At 39.3% G+C, this 19,779-nt stretch overlaps 1 protein-coding gene across 3 annotated transcripts in view; it reads right to left on the bottom strand.

The window, feature by feature from the left end:
- ktn1 (kinectin 1) overlaps positions 1-19,779 on the bottom strand; it is a 100,689-nt gene that overhangs the window by 3,935 nt on the left and 76,975 nt on the right. For 2 of the 3 annotated variants that reach the window (XM_078406650.1, XM_078406648.1), the window contains 10 exons: positions 14,124-14,210; positions 13,435-13,524; positions 13,112-13,189; positions 10,018-10,107; positions 9,833-9,925; positions 6,968-7,039; positions 4,613-4,696; positions 4,262-4,345; positions 2,483-2,566; positions 1,200-1,292 (listed from right to left, as the gene is read on the bottom strand). In XM_078406650.1, the coding sequence (XP_078262776.1) occupies positions 1,200-1,292; positions 2,483-2,566; positions 4,262-4,345; positions 4,613-4,696; positions 6,968-7,039; positions 9,833-9,925; positions 10,018-10,107; positions 13,112-13,189; positions 13,435-13,524; positions 14,124-14,210 (855 nt within the window). The remainder of the gene's footprint in view (positions 1-1,199; positions 1,293-2,482; positions 2,567-4,261; positions 4,346-4,612; positions 4,697-6,967; positions 7,040-9,832; positions 9,926-10,017; positions 10,108-13,111; positions 13,190-13,434; positions 13,525-14,123; positions 14,211-19,779) is intronic. The other variant, XM_078406649.1, reaches the window with a different exon arrangement.

Consider the following 19,779-nt stretch of genomic DNA (forward strand, 5'->3'; position numbering starts at 1 on the left):
TTTTGTACTACTGCCGATGTATAAGAGTCCGCATTTTGAAAAACGGATACAGTAGATGAGGTTGAAGAAGGTGCAAGTGAAACTCTACCTCACCTGAAAGGACTGTCGGGGTCCCTGGACAGAGTCGAGGGAGGAGGTATAGCGACAGGTGTTGCATCTTCTGCCGTTGCAGGGGAAGGGGGTGGTTTGGGTGGGAAGGGATGAGTTAACCAGGGAGTTGTGGAGGGAACAGTCTCTGCGGAAGGCGGAAAGGGGTGGAGATGGGGAGATGTGGCTAGTGGTGGGATCCCGTTGGAGGTGGCGGATATTTCAGAGGATTATATGTTGTATGCGATGGGCTGATGGGGTGGAAGGTAAGGACTAGGGGGACTCTGTCTGTGTTGCGATTAGGGGGAGGGGGAGCGAGGGTGGAGCTGCGGGGTACCGAGGAGACACGAGTGAAGGCCTTATCTATTATGGGAGAGGGGAACCCCCATTCCCTAAAGAATGAGATCATCTCGGATGTTCTAGTATGGAGCACCTCATCCTAGGCGCAGGTGCAGCGTAGACAGAGGAATTGGGAGTAGGGGATAGTCTGCAGGAAGCAGGGTGGGAAGTGTAGTCGAGATAGTTGTGGGAGTCAGTGCGTTTGCAATAGACATTAGATATTATGTAATAGACAAAGGCCTGTTTTCTTTATCTTCGTTACTTTTTTTGCATATCTTTCATTCAGTTTTTTTATCTCTCCACATGACCTTCTATATCTCGTTTCCCTTATCCCTAACCAGTCTGAAGATGGGTCTCGACCCAAAACGTCCCCCATTCCTTCTCTCCAGAGATGCTGCCTGTCCCGCTGAGTTACTCCAACAGCTTTTTGGTTTAAACCAGCATCTGCAGTTCCTTCTTACTCACTGTATGTAAAGCCGTTTGTTCAGTGAGCTTCATGTGAACAAGAAATTTCATTGCACCCTGATGTGTATGACAATAAACTGATCAGAATCGGAATCTGGGTCTTTAGCAGCTGTCAATGATTTCTGGGAACCTGCATTTCAGTGGTAAACGATACTCCAGGACCCACTCTATTTAAGTTGAATAATAACTGATCAGAGCTACATATCAACATAAAATCCAGGGGTGTAGAGTTAATTTTGCTTGTACTCAATTATGACATTAATTGGAATACAACCAAATGCCAATAACTCATTAAGATTCATACGCACTTTTACTTCTGGAACATCACTATTTTCTACAACAATCTCGTCGTTTATAGTTCTTGCGACCTCTGCTTGAATAACGTTCAAAGATTCTTGAGCCTGTAAAATAGAAATATCAAAATCACCAATCTATGAAAATCCAAGAAAAACTACATGAAGTTTTTAGAGAATGGGAATATTCAGATTTAGCCTGTTCCGTCATATACATCAGGCACAGTTTTAATTTGTAGCTGTACCCAATGAGTGGACACGATCGGAAAACAAAAGTGTTCACGTCAATCTTCAATTTGTCTTCTGAAAGTGAAGCAATTAAAGTTCTATTCCCTAATCTTCCTGGATATCTCTGAATTACTGACTTTTAAATATATATATGCTGATGATTCCAGCATTTACTGTCCATCCTTAATTTGACAAAAGTGAGGAGACAGTTAGGGTGGATCTAATATTATTAATCTGACCAGAAAAAGACAGCAATTTCTTAAGGAAATCGGAGAAGCAACGAGACTTTTATTATATCTTAAAATTTCACAGTTAGTCTCACTGATGATAAAATTTTCATATCAGATTGAATTATTGTCACTCCCGAATTGAAACATATCACTGGATTAATGCTCCTACCTCTGGACATTATCCAACAACTTAACAACTATGATCCCATATTGATTATTGTTGGACAACCACTATTCAGTCAAAATTCAGCTTTCTCTTTCCTGGACTGACAAAACATCAATCAAACATCAACGTCTGAAGAAGGGTCTCGACCCGAAACGTCACCCATTCCTTCTCTCCCGAGATGCTGCCTGACCTGCTGAGTTACTCCAGCATTTTGTGAATAAATCGATTTGTACCAGCATCTGCAGTTATTTTCTTATAAAACATCAATCCTGTTGGTTAGCTTTAATAGTTATAATGTCAGTTCCATTGGTATCCTTATACATATATTTTTATGCATCATCTTCAATGTTTCAATACCCTGTTCTTAATGGAGACCATAACTTAAATACTTCGGAGTTGACAACCAAAGTATAACATAGGCTCTGTGTTTAAAATCTGTTCCTCCAGATATTAACTTTAGTGCCTGGTTTCCACTTTTCTCATGCTTAAATGACACTAACGGTTATACGTTTAAGTTTTGGAGTGCACATGTATACACCAAATACAGCAAATACTAAACAAAACAGAAAATCATGTTTAGATAAGGTCTAACTTGCTGAGTAACAAAGTAATCGTAGTTGTTCTTTCTTTCATAGTTTGTAAAGTATTCATTATATCACACACTATAATCTTACCTCATATAGGTTCGATACAACTTTCTGTGCCTCGTTCTGTTCAGTCTTCAGTCTCATTGATGTTTCATTTAACTGACTTTTAAGCTACAGGTAAAAACAAGATAGAATTATGTTTAGTTAATTTGATCCTAGTCACCAGTTATCCTCCCCCTCTCCTAAAATCATTATTCCTCTCACAAGGAATGTTTCTGTTAGTGCCAAGCAACTTTCAGTTATCTCACCTTCAATCACTCTTAATGGACACTCAACGGTTGGTTATTCAGACTGCAGGGCAAAATCACAACTAAATTTGGAGTAATTCATATTTTAATACATTTATGCACTTCAAACATTAACTTTGGTGGTGAATCTGTGGAAATCTTTGCCACAGAATGTTGTGGAGGCCAAGTCAATGGATATCATTAAAGGCAGAGATAAATAGATTATTGATTAGTACAGGTGTCAGGGGTTACGGGGAGAAGGCAGGAGAATGGGGTTAGGAGGGAGAGATGGATCGGCCATGATTAAATGGCGGAGTAGACGATGGGCCAAATGACCTAATTCTGCTCCTACCACTTTTCCAAAAAGCAAATAGTACTGGGAACCTTGGCTGATATTTTCCCCATCAACTTAAAAATCTAAAGAGATGGAACACCATCCATTCTTTCCTGAAACTGATATTAACAAAATCAGCACAAACGACAAGATAATCGTAACAGGAGTCTTAAGTTCTGTATATAACTTATCAACTAGAGTTTTAACAGGCTAAGCTTTAGCAAAGGGACAGATGCATTGAGCAAAAGCCGAGCCAAACACATTTCTATTATTCCCATTGTCTCATTTAACAAAAATGAATATCGATTTCATCTGATTATCATCAAATTCTGTTTGTGCAGTTCTTAAATCCTACTTATATTTTAGAATGAACTGAAGATAGATACAAAATGCAGGAGAGAAGGAATGGGTGACGTTTCGGGTCAAAACCCTTCTTCTGACTGAACTATTCAATCTGCATGTAAAGACATTTCATTTCAGTTCAGTGATATTAATCCTGTACAAGGATTTCAATGTCTTAGGAAATATCAAAATGATCATATCCCTCCTGATAAAAACTTTAACCAATTCAGTTTAGTTTAAATTGTTATTGGATTGCACTGCACTCAGTTACATGTATCCACAAGACAGATCATTAGGTATGATATTTACTTCCGATATAAAAACTGAAGAGTTTAAACAGAAACTCAATGCATTGAATCATCTCAAGCTATGCAATTGTTCATTCCAATCAAAGGATTAAAATTGAACGGGTAATTAAAAGGTATATTGGTATAGGGCGTGAAAAAATAAAAACTGCAGATGCTGAAAATCTAAAATATAAAAGAGATGTGCTGGGTAAGTTTAAAACAAAAATAGGTTGATGGGTGCCTGGAATGTGCTGCCAGGAGGTGGTGGTGGAGGCATATATTATAGTGGCATTTAAGAAACTTTTAGATAGGCATATGAATATGCAGGAAATGGAGGGATATAGATAACGTGCAAACAGATTAAATTTAGTTTATCTTTTCATCATGTTCAACACATTGTGGGTCAAAGGGCCTGTTCCTGTGCTGGTCTGTTCTGTGTTCTATAAAATATCTGAAAACTCAACAGGTCAGGCAGCATGAGGAAAGGTGCTGCCTTATCTGTTGAACTTTCCCAGCATTGTCTGTTGGTACAGGGCACATCGTGCACAATTATCCACTGCCATTAAATCTACTTAATGCCTTTACAAAAAAGTATAAACAGTTACAATTTTCTTACCAAACTTAGTTCTTCATTCTGCTTTATTGCTTCAGCACAAGAATCATCAAGTTTTTTCTGTAATTCAGTCAACAGAACTTTGAGCTGAAATGAAGTTTAAAACCCAATTTAATCTGTTCATGGGATGGCTGCATGTATATTTAAATTAGGTTAATATACTGTTGCAGTTTTAAGCTTTTTTGATTGTTGTGTGATGGAAATTATTTTTCAATATGCACTGTTTGAAAAGTGCAAGGTCACCATCAGTTTAGTTAATTTTCTGCAGTTACAACAATCCTAAAAAAATGTCTGAACTTCAATAGCGTAGAGGAAAACATTGACATTAAGGCAGTCAATTAAAGTAAGACTCACTTCTCTGACTTCAGTTACACAAGTGGCCCTCTCCATTTCCACCCTCTCCAACTCAGATGCAATATGATTGTTCCGTTTTCTTAGCTGCAAGAATTATATTGGTTTTGGTACAAATAATATGTAAAAAGCAGATTTTTGAGCCACTTACTTATCTAAACAGTGCAAGTCATTAGTATGAGATTACATTCATGCAGCTGTTAAATTCACAGTAGAATAACCTTTTAATTACACAAGGTGGATCTGCTCTGAGGATCAGAATTAAATGCAAAACTGATAAATTATATTAAACACAAAAGACATGAAGTTATTGAATACATAAGACAGGAAACCAAATAATCTTTGTCCATTAATTCAGGGCTCTTCTACTTTCAAGACCTATATACAGAAAAATAAGGTGATCAGTATGAGAATTTAGTCAATTTCTCTATGATGATCATCATTCATTTATCTGCCTGGCATGTTAGGAGGGCAGTAGCTTGCCTCAGGACACATATGGTCTTGTATCATGGTATTTAAAAGGCTGATCCAGTTGAATTGGCCTCTAGGATAGTTATAGTGGAGTAACTGGTGCTGGGAATGCCATTTAATGTCAAGGAAAAGCTGTGATAATTTAGCTTGTTGGAGATGCTCATTCAAGAACCAGAGGACATAGATATAAAGTGATGTGGGTGGGGGGGGGGGGGGGGGAAGATTTAATAAGAACCTGAGGAGTACTTTTTTTTAATATACACAAAGGGTGGTGGGTGTATGGAACAAGCTGTCGGAACAAGCAGGTAGTGGTAGCAGGTACTATTGCAACGTTTAAGAAACATTTAGACAGGTACATGGATAAGATAGATTTAGGGGGATATGGATCAAACGCAGGCAGGTGGCACTAGTGTAGATGGGGTATGTTGGTCGACGAGGGCAAGTTAGGCCAAAGGGCCTGTTCCGACTCACTATTTATCAGCACATGCCAAATGTTGTCTAGGTCTTACTGAATGCAGCCTTGGACTATTTTATTTGTTGAGAAGCATGTAATCACATTGGACACTGCCAAATCAGCAAACCTATCTCTTTAATGGAAGGAAGGTCAATGAAGATGAAGAGGAGGTTGTGCCGATAATGACTGCTTCCTGGAAAGCCTGCAGTGATGTCCTGGGACTCAGATGATTGACCTCTCACAATCACCACCATCCATGTTTATGTAAGGTACAACTCCAATGACTGGGGCACTCATTAATTTTAGTTTTACTGGGGTAGCTTGATGCTGCACACAGCAAAATGCTATCTTGATACCAAAGGCAGTCATCCCCACTTCCAAAATTCAGCTATCTTGTCTACGTTTGGACCGAGGCTGTGATGAGCTCTGAAGCCAAGTAGTCCTGCTGAAATTTAACCTAGACAAATGTCAGTAATTAGGTTATTGGCAAGTAAATATCACTCAACAGCACAGTCAATGACAGCTTTTATCACTTTGTTGATGAGAGTAGTAACTCGGACTCCGAGTAGTAAATAGGACTCTAGTTAATTACTGGGCAGTAATTAAACTGGATTGGATTTTTCCTACTAGATTCGGACAATTTTCCACATGTTGGGTGGTAACTGTGCCATAGTTAGGGGACAGTTACCACCCAATAGGGGACAACTAATTCTGGAGATTGAATCTCATTTTTCTCTTGCTTATCTCCCCATCCATTAAATCAATAAGGGGGTGAACCTCAACAATAAATTTCCATCCCACTCACTATACCCTTTGGAATTCTTGTCGACCCATGGACCTCAGTCCTCTGTGTCACTGCAGAATGCACTAGCACACAAGGCCTTCAAACTTTATGAGGATGATTGTGGTTGCATAACAATGGATGGCTCATGGATGGTGACATCTTGGACTTAATTTAAGACCTCAGTCAAGCTATATATTCCAAAATCTGCCTGGTGTAACTATTGCAGTAAATATGTGGCCATCACTAAATCAGTTTGCCATTCTCCTTTTATCTGGAAACATCTCTTAAGCCAGTTAACGTTCTTCCCTATCTCTAAGCCTACACTCCTAAACAAATTCTCAAACCCAATCCAAATGAATTTGTTACAAATATGCTACTTCCAGTCCTTCCTTATCCTTTGTAATGACCAACTCCTGATTTCAATCTGTTGAAATACAACATAACATTTTGTCTGTCAAAGCTGTGATTCAACAATGCCCTACCCTCTCCCTCTGACCTCACCAACTTTCCCCTCCAATCCTCTTGCAACCACACTGTCAGCCTGTCCCTAGAATGATTTCTCGAAATAATTTACAAACACAAGTCAGCAATATTCAAAAATACACAAAGCTACTTCAGGTTCCTAAATGTCCAATAATGATTCACCTACACTTTCAGTTTCTGTGTTTTCATGCTTCGCTGTTTCCAATTCTTGTTCCAATTTGTGGAGTGATGATTGCATCTAAAATATAATATATAAAACATAATAAATTGGACAACTTTGCCTCAAATTTTTAAAGTGTCTGAAGATTAAAACCTACTCATGTAGCTGAAATACAATTTACATATTTTTGTCAGATTTAGATAGATATTTGTAAAAGCAGACCTGCTGAATTAAATTCTATTTATGCTAAATGTTAGGTAACAAAATGTGGTGTGGCAAGTCAATTTGGTTGAATGCACACCCTATTTCAGGATCTCCTTACATCCTTAGCCACAATGCAGATACCACCATCACAGAAAGAGTCCTAGTATTGAAAAGGTAGCAACACCTGGCTGTATCACAAGGCCGAGTACTATGAAGATAACAAGTTTAAGGAGGTGTTGGTCATCTGCAGCTTAAGCACATGCAGGCAGAGGAAAAAAGAGATAAGATCACAAAAACAGGTCCTTTGGCCCACCACATCCATGCCCCATCAAATCCCTTGTTCATGCTAATACCATTTGAAATGGGTGGTCCCAAGGAAGAAAAACAAGAAGTAGGTTGTCCAGATGTTCTTGCTGCATCATGCAGGAGAGGCGTTGGTGTGCTTTCTTGTTCATTGCTTCAATATGGCTGTTCCAGGACAAATTGCTAGTGATATTTACTCCGAAGAACTTAAAGCTTTCAAACATCTCTACTTCGGCGTCATCAATGTATGTGTACCCACTTTGCTTCCTCAAGGCGATCACAAACTGCTTTATCTTGCTGACATTGAGGGAAAGGTTGTCTTGGCACCTTCCTGTACTCAGTCTCATCATTATTTGATATCCAGCCCACTACCGTGGTGTCATCTGCAAATTTGAAATTGAGTTGGATTGGTATTTGACTGCACAGTCATGGGTGTTTAAGGAGTAAAGAAAAGGGCTGAGGACACCTCCTTGCGGGGCACCAGTGTTGAAGATTATTGTAGAGGATGATTTGTCACCTATCCTCACTGACTGTGGTCTGTAGGTCAGGAAATTGAGGATCCAGTTGCAGAGGTAAGTGCTGACTCAAGTTCCACGAGTTTGGAGATGAGCTTGGATGGGATAATGGTATTATTGAAAACAGAGCTGTAGTCTTCATAGAAGTCTGATGTGAGGTGTCTCTATTATCGAGGTGTTCCAAGTCATCCTAATCATGTTAACTCCTACCTCGATGAAATTTTCAAGGGCTGTAATACAAAATACTACGATGCAGGAACAGGAAAATACAGGGCATGACCCTTCAATTACCATTTTAACCAGAATATCTACATGGTATTTATTGTGCACTGTTTTTATTTTCTGGATTCTAGAATCTTTCCCAATTATCTATCTATATATTATAAATTATATTACTAAAACTCTCTGTATGTGTGTTTGTGCACACCATAACTTTGATGCTTCGCACAGCAAAAACAGTACACCATGTGGTACACCATATCGCCACAATTTTTGCCACGTTTTTCACCATTATCCTGGGCATAATCTCTAACAACTCTCATTCAAATTGAAGCTACATTTTTAAAGCTACAGACATTTTAAAGTTAAAAAAATCACTTTCTAACCCATTTCCTGAAACTCCTCAGTGTATGACGTCACAATGCTCCACGTTCGACTTCAATTGCTCCTCACTCGCCAAAACAAGATGGTCGCCGGCAGCGCCGCCACCCGCCCGCACTCAGTCGTCCCCCCTCCCCCCTCACCTCTCTCCCCTCTCATCTTGCCCAGCCCCGGCCCCATCCCCGCCCCGGCAGAGACTCGCACGTCAGCAGTCAGCGTTAAACGCAAGGGCACCGGTAAATGCCTTTTGCAGCCAACGGCTCCACGGAGGGGAGTGCGTGTGGCGGCCGAGTGGGTGGGGGGAGGTGGGGGTAGGAGGGGAAGAGTGGGGGTGGGGGTCGGAGGGGGGGAGAGTGGGGGCGGGGGGTCGGGGGAGGTGGGGGTCGGGGGAGGTGGGGGTCGGGGGAGGAGGGGGTCGGGGGAGGAGGGGGTCGGGGGAGGAGGGGGTCGGGGGAGGAGGGGGTCGGGGGACAGTGTGGGGCAGGAGAGAGTGGGGGTCAGGAGAGGGGGAATATGGGTGGGGAGGGGGGAATGGGGGTGGAAGCAGGGCTGGGGGAGTGAGGGTGGGGGTGGGGTAGGGGTGATGGAGAGGGTCAGTGGGGGGATAAAGGGCATTGAGTGGGGGGGGGGGGGGGTTGAGGGTGTTACACCAATACAGGAGAGGCTTTGAGTCCAGGGCTCACTCAGTGGCGACACCCTCTCCCCTTCCCTGTTCCCCCTCTACGAGGAATGGGCCCAACGGGTCCACTTGGTCTAGTCTTCAACAAGATTAGATGAAAATTAATCTAACTGCAAGTGAAGCTACTTTGATCACTGAATGAACCTCCAGTAATGGTTTGAGCTGTTTACATTTTCTTTTCCCGACGGTATGTTTCCTCTTAAGCCTTCTTTTTGCCTCCACTTCCATAAAAAGACAAAGTAGAATATTTGAATATTTGTAAAAGAAATCTGATGTTCAGTTTGGGAAATAACATTAATTGGCAAGAGATTCTAATATCAAAATCAAAAATACCAGTAAAATATTATGAAGACCACTCTTTGGTGAAGCGAGGGGAAATTAAGAGGGAATATCCGTTTTTCACATTCTTTGGAGTGTTTTCCTTGATCCATGAGTAAATACTTAACATTACATTGCACACCGAATCAAAAGAGAAGCAGGCCAATTGCCAAATAACTTAAAATAAAATGAATTGGTCTTTGCAAACTTGTATTCCAGAAGTCAGTGCAAGTTATTGTTCAAGTTGGATACCTGCATTAATGTCTTCTGTGATTCTTCCAGTTTCATCTTCCATTTGCCTTCCTCCTCTTCAACACTGCTTTGCAACCTCTGCAAAATTCCTTCCTGCAGGCAATTTTGTTGAAATACTTTAATTCTTTTAGAAGAATAAACAGTTTGAACACCAGACTCCAATGGAAACAAACAGTAAAACTTACTGTTTCTGCAAGAACTGTCTTGTACTTTTCACATTCCAACTGCAACATTGCCTGCATCTCTTCAGCTTCCTTTTCTTTTTGTTCCATGACCTAAATTTTAAAAGGTGACCAATAAATAACACAACTTGCATTTTTAAGCAGACTAAAATGCCAAAGTAAATCCACCAAATCAGATGCCAAGCCAAAACGGTGGAGGAAGAGAAAGAAAGAGATTCAAAAACATACATTTTTAAAAACTTTACAAAAATGGAGTCGAGAGATATGTAGAAATGGGATCAAGACAGCTCTTCTCAAGTGTTCAATAGATGAAATGAAAAGAAAAACATTAGAAAAGTGAAAGCTGGAAATGAGTGTCATGCAGTATGGAACTAGGCCTTTCAGCTCAACTTGTCCACGCTGACCAAGAAGCCCCATATAAGTTAGTCCCATTTTCACACGTTTGGCTCACATCCCTTTAAAACTTTCCAATCCAATTGTCTTTTAAATGACCTGCCTCAACTCCTTCCTCTGGAAGCTCATTCCATATACCCACCACCTTTTGAGTATAAAAGGTTCCCCTCAGGCTCCACTTAAATCTTTCCCCTCTCACCTCAGGCTTATGCTCTCTAGTTTTGATTTCCCTACTTTGGGGAAAGACTGCACATTCACCCTATCGATTTTATACACCTCCGTAAGATCACTCCTCAGAATCCTACATTTTAAAGAATAAAGTCGTAGCCTACCCAATCTTTCACAATAGCCCAGGCCCTTAAATCCTGGCAATATCCTCATAAATTTTCTTAGCACCCATTCCAGCTTAATAGCATCTTCCCTTTAGCATGATAACCAAAACCGAAAGCAATATTCCAAGTGTGGCCTCACTAACGTCGAGTACACCTGTAACTCTACCTTCTGTACTCAATACCCAGACTGATGAAAGCCAGCATGCCAAAAGCATTCTGCACCATCCTATCTACCCGTGATGCCATTAGACCAAAAGGCAGACAGAAAAGGGATTACATGGCTGGCTGCACAAGTGGAAGATTGCCATTGTTTGCAGATATCACCAGAGGATGGAATGGATATGTGACGACAGGAAAAGATGGAGAATTTACATGCATGATAGAAGGAACCAAGAAGGAAAGTCACTGTCACGATTCTCTGGCTACAACGCGGTCATCAAAAGTTTGCAACAAATGCAGATGAAAAATTAAGAAAAAGCAAGAGGGTTGAGAAGTTAACAGTTTTTACTGATTGCAGAAAGCCCAAAGAGGCAACAGACATCATTAACGGTGTAGCTTTTTCAATACCGGTGTAAAAAGGCAGATCATTTAGCTTAATTTGTACCAATAAATTTTCTTTACAATCCCTATTTCAATCTTATATGTTAAGGTATAATAAAGGAATGGAATGCTTCCCCCATTTCTACTGAATGGATCTTGACAATCTGTGGATGCCTAGTAAGCATTAACCTAAACTTTCTCTTTGCTCGCCTTTGAAATATGTCCAGTTCATTTTATCTTCTCCTTTAATTCATTCTAGATGGTATAAACCTTAGATCAAATGGTCCAAAATATACATCAATGAAACAGCATTCATTAAAGTAGGTCAGATTACATAAAATGCCAACACTGATCTGCATTTCTACTGCAACTCAGCCACTCACACGAGACTGACTATTCAAGGACTGCCATAGCTCCATTACCAGACTTTGGAAATTTTTGCTAATTTAGGTAGATAATAAAATAGCAAATTATTCAAGACAAGCAAGCAATTTTCCAGTCTAAAATTCCCATTTTTCTGCAAAAAGAAAACCAATCAACTGATACTTGTTTTGAGTCCGCTCTGTTTTCATGCCCTTGCTGCACATAATTGTGGTCTGTTCACCTGCATGGTCCACATGACCAAAATATCCAAGATGTGAATACAATGCATGATTTTCTTCATTGCCTCCCCATTTTCATGTCTGTCAACTTAATGGTCTTGGTTTAGTATGTTGTAAAGTTAATCTGTCATAGAGTTGGAGAGATACAGCACACAAACAGACCTTTCAGCAAGTTGTTGCCAACCTTCGAGGTCCAAGTTTTTTAATTTAAAAAATAGTACTAATCATACTCTAACCCCATGTTATTCTTGCATTGTTCCCATCAACTCTCCCCACACTCATCAACACACTTGAGGCAATTTGGAGTGGCCATTTTGGGATTTGGGAGGAAACCCATACAGGCACAGGGAAACATGCAAACTCAATATTGATAATACTGGAGATTAGGATTGAACCTGGGTCCCTGGAGCTGTGAGGTAGCAGCTCTACTAACTGTGCACTGATAAACACCATGTCTGATAAACATAACATTTTTGTCATCGAGTCAAAATGCATTCAGAAGTGATTTGGAAACACTGATTCAACAACATTGGGTTTAGTGCAAAGAAAAAAGGATGTTTAATTCAAGTACAATGGAAAAAAGTAATGTTCCCCTTCATAGAGTTTATTTGAAAATGCTGCAATGACCTATAGAGGGGTGGGGGGGGGGGGGGTGGGGATTAAGCCGATTGAATCTCCTGTCAGCTGAGTTTAAAGAATGAGAATGAATTGAATATCCAGTTTGATCATTGTTGGGATTATTTTTTTTCATTTACAGTGTACATTTGGTAATCTTTCTTTTTACTGGCTTATTTCTGCTAACAGTTCAAATAAGAGGAGGAAAAAACCCAGAAACTAATCTCCATTAGTTTCATAAATGCTCGACAACTACAAGAGGGAGTTTCAGGTAATCACCACACAAGATGTTATTCCTTTTTATCAGTATTAATGAGCAAAAACATATTTGATTATGTTCCACAAAACAGCACTGGAAGAGAAATTTAAAAATCTTTAATCTGTTTAAATCTCCAAATATTTTCAGAGCCCTTACACAGACTTGTGTTTGGCAGCAAACTCTCACACCACAGGGTATCTTTTCCAAACAGTTTCCAAAAAGTCACCATTAATGGCCAGAAACTTCTTTTGAACAGCAAGTTGGCATGTAATGAGGTAAAATACACAAATTAATGAGTATACATTTTGCTCTAATTGATTAAACTACACCAGAATATGGCTTTCAAACATGCAAACCTGTGTTTGCTCTTCTAGCAGGGAAGATAACGTCTGCTGTGCTGCGCACTCAAATTCCTGCAGCCAATCTGCATATTCCTACAAATAAAAAGAGCAGCTACTTTTAACAAGATGGAAAAAATATCTTCAGAACAATTATAGTTTTGCCTCAATGATATAAAATTGTTCTTAGCAGCTGATAATATAAACAATTTGGGAAAATAAAGCAAAATTTCCTTACCAATTAACAATGTCCTTATGATTAAAAGATGGGCGCAATAAACAAATATCATCCCTGACTGTTTAACAACAACTTTCTAATAGTAGAAATGAAAAATGATTACCATGGCAGAAGACACCAACACCTTGGGAAAGAGTTTTTTCAGAACATCTCTAGATTGCAACTGTATGGTAACCACTTGCTGATTACTCTCCTGTTTCAAGAAATAAATAAATACATTCAGTGTTACATTCTAATTGGCCAAACCATGTCCATGAAGTCGCTATCCAGCAAGCAAGCAAGCAGTGGCACAGCACAATGGTATACCAATTTGCTTGGCCTAAGGGGCAGGGTGCCATTTGCCCAATTGATCCTTTATTCTCAGCAATACACTGGGGGAGGTATTTTGACAAGGCATTCTTGCAGTGAAAAGATAGGTGAGAAAATGCACAATAGATCCTTCACACTCCTCAAAAGTAGCAGTTACAGAGGAATATCAAGGCGTTTATCTGGAGGTTGGCTGTCTGTTTGGCAGTTGGGAGATTGGGATTAGGGTTGAACGAGACAGGATCAAGAAAAAGAAAAATAAGCCCAGAGGGTGACAAACAAAACTGGCAAGCAAAAACTAGCATACGACCATCTTTCACTTATAAAATTTGAAACGAGACCAACAAAATAGACATGCATATATTAAATCAAGATCTAAAGGAGCACAACAAGCAGAGTGCAAATGGTGAGGTGCTAGTGCCTTATTTCTGTTTTTAGACTGCAGCAGAAATTATCTGTTTAAAAAAAAAATCACATTATTACAACCTTAGCTGTCTTGTTCACTTTGTCCAGCAACATTTTTTCAGTTGATGTTAATGTTTCCATTGCTTTCCAGTTTTTCTCCCGAAGTTCCTAATTATTTTTAGAAAGAACTATTTCAGTTCAACCGAGAAATGTTGTAAATGATTAGATTTTCTTAATAAAAAAGGGAATTAATAATTGTGAATTTAAAGTGCAAATAGTTAAAATGTTTATTGAGCACTTTGTTCCAGTTAACAAAGGGGCTGAAAGGGGAAGTTGGGGACAAGCAACTGATAGAAGGAAGAGCTGTTGGCAAAAGGTGAAGAAAGCAAGTTTTCACAATTTTATGTTAGTTAGATACAAAGCCTCGAAGGTCTGCAGCGCAGAACAGGAAAACAAACTGTTAAACTTTAAATGCCAGTTGCATGAAAGCATTTCACCCATCTTTCTTCTTCACTGACTAAGCAACACATTTCTAGTATTGCAACTTAATTGCAAGAAAAGTAGAAATGTCCACAGAAATTAAGAAAAAGTACAAAACGATTGTGCAGTGGACCAGATGAAGAATGCCTTTAGGGAATCGGCTAAATGGTTTACTGGAGGAAAATGAATTGTAAAACACACTTCTTTCATGATCAGTAAAGTTCATACAAATATTAATGGACACCCGGGAAAAACACTGAATGGCTCAAATGATTTCATATGCAATGAGAAAACCAATTTTCTTTCCATTTGTCATGACATCTTCCATTATTTTGCTGATAAATGAAAAAATTATGACATTTGCTTCATTGATTACCATAGGATGGAAACCAGTCCTACCATTATTTCATCACTTTTCAACTGTTCATTATTTCATTACATAAATTTACCAGATCATCATTTAGGGGCATATATGACTGCTGGCCACTCTTTGTTCCGAATGTAATTCTGATTTTAAAATGCTGATGTTTATATTTCTTGCAATTTTGTACATTGCTTTCATACTTCTTGCAGTTTGTTATGTCTCTCCAAGTCCCACAGTTTTGAGGTAATTCTTAAATATTTTCTTCTTTCTTTTAAACTGCCTTACTTCTTTAATGGTCTATGGTTTATCTTAGAGCAAGCAGAGTTCTCTTTCTCAGATCTGTATCCCATGACTGCTCTCCTCTGGTTTCTCACGTTCGCAAATTTACCTGGTTTCATTTCATGGTCCTAATATGATTCAATGGAAGTCAGTATGGCCTTTAGCTGCATGGTATTTCTTGCTTCTAAACACTACACAGATCTCTGTAAATGGCATTGTGGTGCAGTTGGTAGAGCCGCTCCTTCACAGCTTCGACAACCCAGGTTCAATCCCAATCTCCTGTGCTGTCTGCTTGAAGTTTGTTTGTTCTCCCTGAGACCACTTGGTGTTCCCATTTCCTTCTACATTCCAAACTGCAAGTTGGTAGGTTGATTACCAATTGTAAACTGTTCCTAATGTGTAGGGGAACACTGGTGGAGTGTTGTTACAATTGTGGGGGAATAGACTGGGATTATTGTAGGATTGGGATAAATGGATATATGATGGTTGGTACAAGAGGGCATGCTTCCATGCTGTATGACTATATATATATATATTGATGACACTATACCTAAATCTTGATTGTATTTTGATTCTATTAATTTAGCATCTGTACACAAAGCTGTTACAGAAAGCGATCATGAACAAACTTTGGAAATGTACAACTTTTCAAACATTAATATATCGGAACATGCAATTCTCAAATTAAAAGCCTATTAAAGCCATTAGTTTAATTTCCAATGGTTTTACTCCTGTGCTAGAGCATTGATTAATTGCATGATAAGTACACTTGATTTAATCAGGGACAGTATCTCACACTTAAGAATAATCAATATAATTTATCACCTGACACGCATTCTTTAATTTCTTCAATACCATAATGCTTCTAGAATCCATAGCCAAATTAAAGGCTCACTCTTGATCAAGGAGTTCAAGATAACATGACCAATAGATGTGAGAATGGGTCAAGAATATGAACAAAAGTACATGATAGTCCATGATACCAAAAGCTGAAGACTCAAATGGTCCTTTGCTGTTTTGTAAATTTTCAAAACAGTGCTCTGCCCAAAATAAAAATGGCCTTGAAACATAGATCTGTGGCATGCCCCCATTCTTTAAAAAAAAGATTTACTCCTATTTCATGTTCAGTTGAAATGCAGTTTGAATGCTTAGTTAATTCAGTTCACTTTCCTTTTTCCTTAATCAAACCAAGTGATCTAATTTTTGAACGAACTTTCCAATTCCATTGTAAATCATACAATACTTATGGAAACATAGAAAAATAGGTGCAGGAGTAGGCCATTTGGCCTTTCCAGCCAGCACCGCCATTCAATATGATATAGCTGATCATCTAAAATCAGTACCCAGTTCCTGCTTTTTCCCCCATATCCCTTGATTTCTTTAGCCCTAAAAGCTAAATCTAACTCTCTTGAAATCATCCAGTGAATTGGCCTCCACTACCTTCTGTTGCAGAGAATTCCACAGATTCACAACTCTCTCGGTGAAGACATTTTTCCGCATCTCAGTCCCAGATGTACAGCACTTTGGTCAACGTGGGTTGTTTTTAAATGTGCTATACAAATAAAATTGACTTGACTTGACTTGACTAAATGGCCTACCCCTTATTCTGATAATGTTCAAGATGTGCAACATTTATATCACCCGATTCATTCAGTTTCTCATAATTTTGTCAAACCCTCCAACAGCTGCAACCTACCATATACCCAGAGAGATGAATATCATAGCCATTTAGGATTCACTTTTCTCCATTTGGGCTCTGTCCCAATTGGTGGATAATTATCCTTTCTTGATACCTTTTTTGTTTCAACTTTCACTCATTTTTTAAAACAATTCTATTTATTTTGTGCACTTTTGTTCCAAAACATATATCTCGTGTTAACAAAACTGATATGATGCACACTGACTATTTTCAGCCCTTCCTCATCCACATCAAACTGCCTTGTAACAACACTGTCACATCGTCCCACCTGCCGCTCCTTACCAGATTCCCCATTGTTGTTTAGTCTGCAGACGGGTTCCTGTTCATTCATCCAAATGGTTCTGCTAAGTAATTGTTTTGAGTTCTCTGGTTAAATTTCTCCTCCATCAATGGCACTAAATCTGTATTTTTAATTAATGGTAATTTTTATCTGAGCTATCTTCTGCCATGTCTTGTCTTTCTTCTATTCACACTCTCATTTATTTTTCTACTCTACATCTAATACATAATCTTGTGATATTGATATATTTTACCCCGGTAATCATGTGGCCCATTTGTTCATTCTCCAAAATCTGGTAACCTGTTATTTCTTAATCTAAATACCTGATAAACCAGATCGATTCCCAAAATTCCTTGATATTTCCAATTTCAGTTTACTTCTATGTAAGAATACTGCCCCAGAATAGATTGTATAATCTCATAATTTTTTTCCACAGCACTTAATCCAAAATATTTACAGGACGAAGTTGGCTCACAATGACCGACTCTTTCCTCTACACCTTCAAATTCCTTTCTAGTCTTCAATTCATGGTCTTTATTCAAGAATGTCGCAAGCACCTCAGATTCTCAATCTGGTCTGCAAAACATTGCATCAGCCACTGACTAAATTTTGATTTCATTATCTACTGTGAATAAACTAAATGCAATAACCATAACTGAGTTCTTTGTGTCTACTTTGGTGTGAACACTTTATCACTTCCATATTAAATTAAATCATTATAGACCTACAAAAACAAGATACCTTTAATTTTATTCAGGGAAGGTGCAGCTGAGGTAAGCAACAGTCACATCGTCCCACATCTCTCCCCCTTCTATAATCAGTTTGAAGAAGGATCCGAATCCAAACCTATCCATGTCAGACAGAGATGCTGAGTTACTCCAGCACTTTTTGTTTTAGTTCAGTTTAGAGGTACAGCATGGAAACAAGCCCGATGGTCCAGGAAGTCTGCTCCAATCAACAATCACCCCGTACACTAGTTCTTTCCTACACACTAGGGTTGATTGACAGAGGCCAATTAACCTACAAACCTGCACGTCTTTGGAATGTGGGAGGAAACTGGAGCACCCAGAGAAAACCCACGCATTCACAAGTAGAACGTACAAATTCCATACACACAACACCTGCAGTCAGGATTGAACCTGGGTTTCTGTAAGGCAGCAGCTCTACGACTGTGCTACTGTGCTGTGTTTTTCTGTATAACATCAAAGCTTTCCCAGTTCTTAGAATAATACATTAATTTACTGCAATTTAACCTGTACTCTCTATCACTTCCATTTCCTAGGCAAGTGGTTTATAAACACACTGTGGCTCCACAATGATGTGGAGCAAGGGTGTTATCCCTGATATTCCAATCTATATTTATCCACCAACCAACATACCAAAAACAGAGCAGCTGGTTAATGGCACATTGTGGGGGATGAGCTTTGGAAACACTTGAAGCCCTGAAAGTAATATTTTTCTTTTTACAGAAGGATTTAGCTTGCATTCAAAAATCATGGCAATCAAAGATAAAGGAGGGAATTCAAAGAGAAAGGAGGAAATCTATGTTTGGAAACGGAGGATGTTGGCGAGGTACTAAACGAGGAATGTGTATTCACCAAAGGCTTGGAGGACAATGAGATCAGTATGGAGAACACAAATATGCTACGGTAGTTTAAGATCAAGGAGATGGTGCTGAGAGTCTTGAAGAACATCAAAGTGGATAAGTCTCCAGGACATGATGGTATCTATCCCAAGTTATTGAGGGAACCAAGAGAGATTGTGAGGGCCTTGCGACGATCTTTGTTGCTTCTTTAATCAGAGGCCAGGTCCTAGAGGACAGGAGAGTGACCAATGTTGTTCCCTTGTTCAAGAAAAAAAGTAGAGTGAATCCAGGGAACCATATGCCGGTGAGCCTCACGTCAGTGGTAGGGAAACTAATGGAGATAATTCTTCAAGACAGGATTTACTCCCATTTAGAAGAGAATGGGCAAATTAGGGGTTGCCAGCATGGCTTTGTATATGGCAGGTCGTGTCTCACTAACTTGATTGAGTTTTTGAGGAGGTAACAAAGGAGATTGACGAAGGTAGGACGGTGGGTGTTGTATACACGGATTTTAGTTAGGTTTTTGATAAGGTCCCTCATGGCTGGCTGATCCCGAAGATTAAGATACATGGAATTCCCGATGACTTAGACGTATGAATTCGTAACTGGCTTATTCATACAAGACAGAAGGTTGTAGTGGAAGGTAGATAGTCCGGCTGGAAATCTGTAGTTCTGTAGGGATGTGTGCTGGGACCTCTGCTGATGTGATATATATCAATAACCGAGATGTAAATGTAGGTTTGCCGATAACACCAAAATGGAGGTTTTGCAAACTGTGAGGAATGCTATCTGAAGATATAGTGGGATATAGACCAATTGCAGAAATGGATGGAAAAAAGGCAGATGGAATTTAACCCGAGCAAGTGCAAGGTGTTTTGCACTTTGGGAGGTTAAATGTAAGGAGAGAGTATACAGTTAAAGTAAAGACTCTTAACTGCATTGATGGGCAGAGGGATCTTGGAGTCCAAGTCCATAACTCACTAAAGGTAGGAGCACAAGTAGATCGGGTGGTAAAGAAGGCATATAGTATTCTTGCCTTCATTGCTAGTG

This window comes from Rhinoraja longicauda, chromosome 10 (assembly GCF_053455715.1).
Source record: "Rhinoraja longicauda isolate Sanriku21f chromosome 10, sRhiLon1.1, whole genome shotgun sequence".
NCBI lineage: Eukaryota > Metazoa > Chordata > Chondrichthyes > Rajiformes > Arhynchobatidae > Rhinoraja > Rhinoraja longicauda.